At 35.2% G+C, this 9,826-nt stretch overlaps 1 protein-coding gene across 4 annotated transcripts; it reads left to right on the forward strand.

Moving 5' to 3' along the window:
* Positions 1-2,074: 2,074 nt before the first annotated feature.
* Positions 2,075-8,511, forward strand: LOC131593223 (uncharacterized). 4 transcript variants are annotated; one of them, XM_058865503.1, is made up of 8 exons: positions 2,075-2,181; positions 3,478-3,548; positions 4,689-7,021; positions 7,106-7,423; positions 7,504-7,609; positions 7,694-7,795; positions 7,880-8,200; positions 8,278-8,511. In XM_058865503.1, exons 3-6 carry the CDS (start codon positions 6,180-6,182, stop codon positions 7,793-7,795), a joined length of 1,368 nt encoding a protein of 455 aa, XP_058721486.1. In that variant the 5' UTR covers positions 2,075-2,181; positions 3,478-3,548; positions 4,689-6,179; the 3' UTR covers positions 7,880-8,200; positions 8,278-8,511. The 4 variants fall into 4 exon arrangements, 3 of the variants coding, with proteins under 3 accessions (XP_058721486.1, XP_058721485.1, XP_058721484.1); XM_058865502.1 differs by having other exon boundaries at positions 3,478-7,021; XM_058865501.1 differs by lacking the exons at positions 7,880-8,200; positions 8,278-8,511 and having other exon boundaries at positions 3,478-7,021; positions 7,694-7,796.
* The last annotated feature ends 1,315 nt before the right edge of the window (positions 8,512-9,826 follow it).

The raw sequence follows: 9,826 nt of genomic DNA on the forward strand, positions 1-9,826 counted from the left end.
GCTTCTTTGTGCTGCGGCAAAGGATTTGCTTGGACGTTTGGATTAGTATCTTTGAAGGATAGCATTCCGCTCTTCACTAATCGTTGGACGTCAATCTTGAAAGGGAAACAGTTCTCAATATTGTGACCTGGTGCCCCCTGATGATAGGGACAAGATTGGTCAGCCTTATACCATGGTGAGGAACTGTTTGTAGGATTTGGAGGACTCCTTGTCTGGATGAGTCCTTTTGCCAGTAATGTTGGAAACAATTCTGCATACGGCATTGGTACGGGGTCAAAGGCAGGATACCTTGGAGCCCGATTGTTGTAATTTGGAGGTCGAACCTGCTGCTGAGGTTGTTGCGACCTTTGTTGAGTTTGTTGTTGCGAAACCTGAGGTTGATAAGCTGGCGCTGAGTTAACAACCGGAGTTATTGTTGCAACTTGAGGTTGGAATTTCTTCTTGATTTTGTGCAAGACATTGCTGACATCTTGATCCTTTTTCTTCTGGAAAGAACTTCCATACTTCCTTGGACCAACAGAAGATTCTGGTTCTTTGTTCAAGCGTCCTTCTCGAACTGCTTCTTCTAAACGCACACCCATGTTTACCATCTCGGTAAAGTCACTTGGTGCACTTGCAACCATTCGTCCGTAGTAAAATGGACTCAAAGTTTTGAGATAGATTTTTGTCATTTCTTTCTCTTCAAGTGGTGGACAAATTTGAGCAGCAACTTCACGCCATCTCTGAGCGTATTCCTTGAAGCTTTCTCTATCCTTTTGAGTCATGGCCCGGAGTTGATCTCTGTCGGGAGCCATATCCAGATTGTACTTATACTGTTTGACGAAGGCCTCTCCGAGGTCTCGAAAAGTACGAATCTCTGAACTGTCCAAGTTCATGTACCATTTGAGTGCAGCACCAGTCAGGCTGTCTTGAAAATAATGAATGAGCAATTGTTGATTATCAGTCTGAGTTGACATTCTTCGAGCGTACATCACAAGATGACTTTGTGGGCATGAATTCCCTTTATACTTCTCGAATTCTGGTACTTTGAATTTGTGAGGAATCTTAACATTTGGAACTAGACAGAGGTCTGCAGCATTCTTTCCAAATAGATCTTGTCCTCGGAGAGTCTTGAGTTCCTTCTGCATTTGCAGAAACTGTTCTTGGAACTCGTCCAATCTTTCATACACGCCAGCATCCTTACTTGGAGCGTGATGATATACTTGTCCGCCTTGCGGGGGAAAAGTATGCATAATGGGCTGTGGAGAAGCCATGACAGCAGATCTTGGAATCTCAGCATTCTGTTGTGCGAAACCCATTGCCGTTGCTCTTGGAACTTCAATTTCCAGAGGTTTGTAACCCTCCGGTGGACGCATATCCATGGTGACTTTTGGAGCTTCAGAAGCTGGAGGTATGTACCCTTCTGGAGTAAAGTTATACGGCATGCCCCAAGGTCGATCAGGCGGCATGGTATACTGAGGAATAGGAGTAGAAACAATCTCGGAAACCACAGTCCTTTGTGGTTCTTCTGGCGTTGGTCGATTCTGCGCAACTACCAGGGCTTCTACCATACTATTGAGTCTTTCGACAGTACCTTTGAGAGTATTAATCTCTTCTCTGAGTTCTTCATTCTCTTGCTCAAAGTCTTCCATTCTTTTCTTGCGACTTGAACGAGTGTTGTATCACTACAAGAAAATTAGCATATTATGACAAAAAAATCGCGATAGTCACTTATAACTGTCATAACTCTCCTATAGAGACGGTTGTCACGACAGCTTATACCAACCGTCCTTAAAATCCATGCCACGACGGTAAAATTAACTGCCCTAAAATTGATGTTACGACGGTAAAATAACTGTCGCCCCCTTTAACCTTTCATCATGTGAGTTTCCCACAAAAAGCTATGTCACGACGGTAAAATTAACCGCCCTAAATTTCATTCCACGACGGTAAATCACCCGTCGCCCTCAAAACCTTTCGTTTCCCACAAAAATCTGAAAAATATTCTCAAAGGGCACGACGGTAACTTCACCCGCCGTACCCCCTAAAAAATTCACCCGCGCATACTAACATTAGGTTTTATTTCACGTTTTCTTTGTCTTCAAACTTGTAAGTTATCTTCACACAGAAACAAAGCAACGAGCGATTCATTCTCTTGTGCCTCCAGCGTCCATATCTTCAAATTTCTCTATCTTCAAACTTGTAAGTTATCTGTAACACTTTTTGTTGTTCTCATCTTCACATATCTCTCCCATTCTTTAACATGGATTCAGCATTGAAGTTTCACTTGAATCTTAGGGTTTAGCTCTTTGATTTTGTTAATTTTGAGTTTCTGTAGATTGAACTGATGTTGGGTTTTCTAATTTGTTGTTTTAGGGTTTATTGATTTTCGTGATTTTTTTAGGTTATCTCTAATCTGTTGTTCTTCTGGTGTAGAGAACATAAAACGTGCCCCACATTCTTCAGTAGCTATTGTAGTATAACAACTTTTTAGATTATTTTTACTATAATAGTACTGTATTTCAATTAGTTCGTAGAATATACCATTCAACTATTGAAAGGAGCTATTCCCCCTTATTCCACCAAAATAGGTTTATGCCTATACTTTTAATTGCCGAGGGAAAGTCTAGTTGCAAAGTTACGGCATTTTACGATTAAAATCAGGATGTTAACTACAAAATAGGTTTATGCCTCTTATTTTCTTGTAAACGCTTTACTACCGAACTTCACCCAATGCTCTGCTACAAATTTGGGACTTTTAATGCACTGGAACCTACAAAGTAAGGGTCTGTTAGCTTATGTTTTGAAAAACAAGATTAAATTTAAAAATTATTTTAAGAACAATGTATGTTTTCTCCAAACAAAAGCTATCAAATAGTAACAACTCATTTGTTCAGTGTCTACTAATTGACTTCAATGGAATATGAAGCCAATAATCTACTTGTAAGAAAAGCTATAACAAAAGCCGTTTAACAAGTGCTTGTTCAATAAAGGACTTATACTGTGTAAGTTCTTTTGTATAAACATCAATCATGTAACAAACTCCAAATATAATTGTAACTACTAACTACTGGCTCTGCAACTTTATGTAACAAACTCCTAATACATCAATTCTGTAACAAACTCTTAATACGAAAATTTGATGTACGATTTAGTAAGGGGACTGGAATTTGATAAATGTAGTTTCTATAATTAAAAACCTTCGATCAATTTAGTGTTTCTGTCAAACAGTTTCATAAATTAGTCTTATTTGAAATTATGCTTGTTTGTTTCACTTAATTTTGTTTATAGATTGTTTGTGAAAAGTTGCAGTTGCTTTATATGATTGTGTTTGGTTATAAATTTGCAGTTGCTTTTGTAGTTTTAAGTTTTTAGAGATTCCAAATGGGCACCCTGTGATTGTGTTTGATCTAGCTTTATTTTGTAGTTGGTTTTTATTAAATATTGAAGGTGTTTCTTTATTCCAAATGATTCATTTTCTTCTGTACTTTCTTGCAGATTAATTGTATCTCAGTGAAAAATACATTGAGTATCTATAGAAATCACTATTCCTGGTTGCTGAATATTAGGTTTGTTTGATTTCTTCATTCCCTTCTTTTGACTAAATCATTTTGTAATTTCATGCTATGGAATGAAATTGCTTTCACTGTCTTAACCATGGTTTAGTGCTTGATATATGTGTAATTTTTTCTTTGGGGCTAACTATTCTCTTTGGGACTAACTAAGATGTTCCATTTTCTTACCTTATATATATATATATATATATATATATATATATATATATAGAAGTGATATCTTTATGAAAAAAGAAATTGAGTTTTAGTCCTGTTTGTTATTGTTTTTTTCCTGGATTGAAAATTTAGTCGGTAAAACTAATTCCAACTCTAGATACTTGGTTTGAGTGTTACAAATGTAGATATGCATGGTTTCTTCTTATGCTAAATACAATGCTAGAAGGAAAGTATTTGACAAAGTCTAATGACATATTAGTAAGATTATCAACTAAGCTGTTAACAATTGTTTTGATTATTTGAGGTTGGACTTCACTAAGTGAGGATAAAAATTAGTAAACTATGTAGAAGTCTAATTATTAAGCATGCGTGGCAATTGAGATATGCAGATCTATTAATTAAAATGTGTGTCTTTTTTTACATTATTTTAAGTTTAACTATCCTTTATTTTAGTGTTTATTTATACATGAAGAAATTATGTATTATTCATTATTTTATGGGTTGTTTAAGACACGTTCCTGTTTGATTACAACCATGAACATTGTGAAAATTCATTCCTATATGATGTTTTGATATCAAATTTTGATTTTATGCAATACTAAACTAGTCAACTTTAAGATATTATGAAGATTTTAGGGCGCATGCATTCCACTCTCCTAAAATGAGTATTTTAAAACTTGTTATTTTAGTTTCTTTTGGAGTTGTATTTAAAGCTGTCATTTTGTTACTTATGCACTAAGATTGTTTCTATTTTGATTTAGAGTGACTATTAAGATTATAATTATGGTTTAGGATTTTTAACACTTCCTGTACCTAATACCATGAGAAAATATGTGGTGATTTATTTTATTGTGTTTGTTTACTGGTAATACTCACAGTTTTTTTCTATGTTCTCTAAATATGAGGCGATTTATTTTTTATTAAATAATATTAGGGCTCTTGAACATATAATATAATATCTATATTTTTTTTTCGAAGAATGGATAAGTCATGGATTACGAAGCCACAATCATCAAAAGCGTATCAGCAAGGGATACAAGAATTTATTGATTTTGCATTTAAAGGTGCAAAAGAAAATGACGTAGTCATATGCCCTTGTAAACGCTGCGGTTTCCGAAAATCAAAGAGTAGGAGTGACATGTTTGACCACTTAATGTGGTCACCATTTCCGAAGGGATACACCATGTGGACTCATCATGGAGAGTCCTTTGTACTACCTAGTACTATCTCCCCTAGTACTACAAATATTGTTGAAGATACTATCATTGTCGAAGATCACATTCAGAACATGATCAACGATGCGTTTGGAGTTGATAGAATAATGCTAATGAAATACCATCTGCGTCAAGTTTGGAGATTGACCAAGAAGATTATATGATGCCAAGTGCAACTCAGGAAAGAAATGAAGCCAAGGAGTACTATGAATTGGCTAGAGAAGGAGAACAACCTTTATATGAAGGGTGTAGACGATATTCAAGACTATCTTTTTTGGTTAAGTTGTACCATATAAAGTGTTTATGTGGATTGAGTGAGAAGTCAATGACAATGATTTTAGAGTTAATAAAAGATGCATTTGAATATGCAAACATTCCAAGTTCGTTCTATGAAGCCAAAAAATCAATCACAAAACTTGGTTTGAATTATGTAAAGATACCGGCATGTCCAAACAATTGTATGCTTTATTGGGGAGAAGATGAAGAAAGGGAGACTTGCAAAAATTGCAACACTTCAAAATGGAAAACAAATGAAGATATCTCTATTAACAAGAAAAAGAAGAAAATTCCTGCCAAGGTTCTTCGTTATTTTCCATTAAAACCTCGATTACAAAGATTATTTTTGTCATCAAAGACGGCCGAGGATATGAGATGGCATGCAACAGATACTAACAATGATGGAATTTTGAGGCATCCTAGAGATTCAGAAGCTTGGAAGAAATTTGACTTGACACATACTTGGTTTTCATCAGATCCGCGAAATGCGCGTCTTGCATTGGCTAGTGATGGTTTTAATCCTTTTGGTGTGATGAGTACAAACAATAGTATTTGGCCAGTGGTTCTCATTCCATATAACACTCCGCCCTGGGTTTGCATGAAGCAGACATCATTTATAATGTCTATGATAATTCCCGGTAAAGAAGCACCAGGAAATAATATTGATGTCTACTTACAACCCTTAGTCAAAGAGCTGAAGGAGTTATGGACAAATGGAGTGGATACATACGATTCTTTCAAGAAAGAGATGTTCAAGTTGCATGCAAATTTGATGTGGACGATTAGTGAATTTCCAGGCTTGGGTGCACTTTCTGGGTGGAACACATACACAGGACTTGCTTGCCCATCGTGTAACTTTCAAACTACACCTGTTCGTCTTCAAGCTAGCCGTAAATGGTGTTTTATGGGTCATCGTCGTTTCCTTGACCGGAGACATAGGTTTAGATTGAAGAAGATCCGCTTTAATGGTGAATAAGAAATGCGGACTCCACCGAGAACATTATCTGGACATGAAGTTTTTGAACAGGTTAAAGATGTTGAAGTGGTCTTTGGTAAAAAGCCAGTGAAAGAAAAATCGGTAAAAAGAACACGTGAGGGACAACCTATAGAAGGTGATAGTACACAATGTGACACTACACAAGGTTATCCTCAACAATGGAAAAAGAAAAGCATATTTTTTGAACTTCCGTATTGGAAGGATAATCTTTTGCGCCATAATCTTGATCCGATGCATATTGAGAAAAATGTGTGCGATAATGTCCTATTTACTTTACTAAATGATAGGCAAAAGAGTAAAGACCATTATAAAGCTCGAGAAGACCTTGAAAATATGGGCATAAGACCTGATCTTTGGCCTGATGAAAATGGTATAATTTCTCCGGCAGCCTTTAGTTTAACAGGTAAAGATAAAAGGAATTTTTTAACAACTTTAAAGAATATTAGGGTGCCTGATGGTTATTCAAGCAACATTTCTAGATGCATTGACTTAGTAAATCTCAAGGTGAATGGAATGATGAAGAGTCATGATTGTCATATATTAATGGAACAACTTCTACCATTAGCCATTCGCACAACATTACCTCATGAGATTTCATCAGTATTGATTGAGTTGTGCTCATTCTTTAGACAATTATGTGCCAAGGTATTGAAAATTGAAGACTTGGAAAAATTGCAAAACCAAATTGTCCTCACTTTATGCCACATGGAAATGTTATTTCCTCCCTCGTTTTTCACAGTTATGATCCACTTGGTTGTTCACCTTGTTGAAGAAGTTAAACTTGGAGGTCCTGTTCATTATCGATGGATGTATCCTATTGAAAGGTAAATTATGTGATTTTATTCTAATGTTACTAACTAAGAAAGTAGAAAGTTTTTTTAACCGATACTATTGTGGTTCAATAATAGGTACTTGGGAAAACTTAAATCGCATGTACGTAATAAGGCAAAACCAGAAGGGTCTATTGCGGAAGGATACCGTTTTGAAGAGATTCTTACATTTTGTTCAAGATATCTAGAAAACATTGAGACTAGATGGAATCAACCTGGACGTGTAGATGATGACCCTATTGGTGATATCCAAACAAGTTCAAGTGTAGCAGAGTTATTTCCTAGAGTTGGAAAACCCGTGGGTGGATCTTCTTATTACACCCTAACACCAATTGAAAAGCTGCAAGCTCATAGACACGTTTTAACGAATTGTCCAATAGTTGATGACTATCTAAAGTAAGTATTTTTATTCCATTTAAGTAGTTTCATTTACATTATTAAGATTTTTTTACGTCTAATATTGATTAATAAAATAGGCAGTTCCGAAGTATTACTCAGAACCAAATGAGGCGCAGTCAAAGAAGTGTTGCTGAGATAGACAAGAAGGTTCATAGAGAGTTTGCTGATTGGTTCCGCAATCGTGTGAGTTTTCATACAAAAATAGATGTTTGTATTGGATTGGTTTTTAATAATAACAAGACTAATTGGATGTTGTATTGTGTATAGATTTGCAACAATCTTGACAACATTCATGGACCAGATAAAGATGTTCTCATTAGTCTTGCTCATGGCCCAGATAAAGATGTTCTCATTAAACTGCTACTATAAGTTAGCTATTGCATTCTTATTTTATAGATATTACTATATGTGTGATTATTGGTTATATGTCAATTTGCTCTTTTTTATGTGCAGGAAAAATTACAAGCTGCAATTAAGGATTCAGTGTCTGAAAATGAGGCATTTCAGAAAGTATTTGGAAAAGAACAACATGGATATGTTCGTAGTATGGGACTTGGAGTTACGCCATCTCAAATTAATAGATCTACAAGATCGACATCTTCTGCAGAAAATGAAAAAATTAAGGAAATGCAAGAAGAAATTAATGCACTTAAAGAAAAGAATTCAAAAATTGATGAATTGATGGAGGCAATCACATTCTTAAGACAAAGGGACAATGCTAAGACAAAGGAAATTGAACTCTTAATGCAAATGCAAAATTCTAGTGGAAGACAGGTATATTATTTTGATGCATTTATAGTTAAAGTTTATGAATATTATTTTAAAGCGTATTCTTTTAATATTCTTTTTAGGGATTGGAATCACCCGCTGATGGTAGACGTTCATCTGAGTCTAGCTATCGTATTGCAGATAATGGATCAACAAGAAGGACAAATTAGACTTTCTTATGAATTAGTTAAACTATGAACTTTCTTATGTTTTTTGGCATAATGATACTTATTATTATAAGATCAGGATTTGACATGTATTTGGTTTTTTGTACTACAAGATATGATGATGGAACTCGAATTTTACATGATAATGGAACTTGCATTATTTTGATATTATGATGCTCATTTCATATTAAATGTTTTTTATTGGAATTAATTTCATTACATTAAAAAGTGATAGAAAATAAAATAAAAAACTAATACTATAAATAAAAATATTATAATATAGATATTGTAAAAAAATAATAATAATGGTTTAGTAGAAATAATTTAAAAATATTTTAGTAGAAATAATTTACATACAAATTATTATTATAGAAATATAACACAATAGATAAAAATTAATAATGGTTTAAACTGTTGTTAAATGTAAAAATTAAACAATTAGTGGCGCTTTAAACCATTGCCAAATAAATTATATCTAAAGTTCATAAATCAAATTACGACGGTACCAACTGTCAGGATATCACATTCACGACGGTTTAAAACCGTCGCGAACATAACAAAAACAAAAATCAAACGCATATTCACGACGGTTTTTAACTGTCGCCATCTCTATTTTAAGTCAGTTATAACCCGTCGTGATCTATCGCGACGGTTGGTATGACGGTTTTGACAACCGTCGCGAAATAGATTGGGGACACACGATTCCGCGACGGTACTATAACCGTCGTAGATTATAAATTGTGGCAGTTTTAACCGTCGTAATCTGCAAATATAACCGTCGCAATCAACAAATTTTCTTGTAGTGTATGGATGAGACAGCTTGAAAGTCTTGGTTCACCTCTTTCTCCTCCTCTCTTTCTGGAGAAAGGAAAGTGACTATTAGATCCGCGACAATTCCCGTGTCAGTGCGTACAACTAAAGCGATGTATGATATGCAATTAAGTTATTATTTTTCAAGGAAACACCATAATTACGTTATGAAACATCAAACTTTTATTAATTAAGCGAAAACGCCGTTTTTTACACACTTTGAAAAGGGAAATACAGAGAAACTGAGAGAAAGGACTCTAAAACTTTGACGAAGAGCCGACTTCACGTTCTAACATCTTCTTCTGTTTCTTGAGCTGAGCGTTCTCTGACGTGAGTTGATCGATGATCCAGGAAGCAGGAGGAATATGATGAGAAAGTGACGTTTGTGTCACTTGTCGATCGAGTACTTCAAGTAACTCATCCTTCCTTCTTAGGATGTTCTGAATTTCAACATTTTCCGTGTTGACAATTCGATACTTGTTCCTCCAAGCATTCCTTTCTTGGCATACCTTGTTTAATGCCGCTTGCAGTTTTTCAACGCCGGTGGAGAAAAGGTATATTGGTTCCCTTAGGGGAATAGGTTATTGATGTTGATATGGCATCCTGAGCTTGAATGCTCTGACGCGTACCCATTGAAGGTAAGGATCCAGGGAGA

This window comes from Vicia villosa, linkage group LG3 (genome assembly GCF_029867415.1).
Source record: "Vicia villosa cultivar HV-30 ecotype Madison, WI linkage group LG3, Vvil1.0, whole genome shotgun sequence".
Classification (NCBI taxonomy): Eukaryota; Viridiplantae; Streptophyta; class Magnoliopsida; order Fabales; family Fabaceae; genus Vicia; species Vicia villosa.

Excerpts from the sequence above, each read along its gene's own strand:
- LOC131593223 (XM_058865502.1), top strand. The coding sequence starts at position 6,180 with ATGCGGACTCCACCGAGAACATTATCTGGACATGAAGTTTTTGAACAG. Across the intron at positions 7,022-7,105 it reads TGGATGTATCCTATTGAAAG|GTACTTGGGAAAACTTAAAT; the intron begins GTAAATTATGTG and ends GTTCAATAATAG. Across the intron at positions 7,610-7,693 it reads CTGATTGGTTCCGCAATCGT|ATTTGCAACAATCTTGACAA; the intron begins GTGAGTTTTCAT and ends TATTGTGTATAG.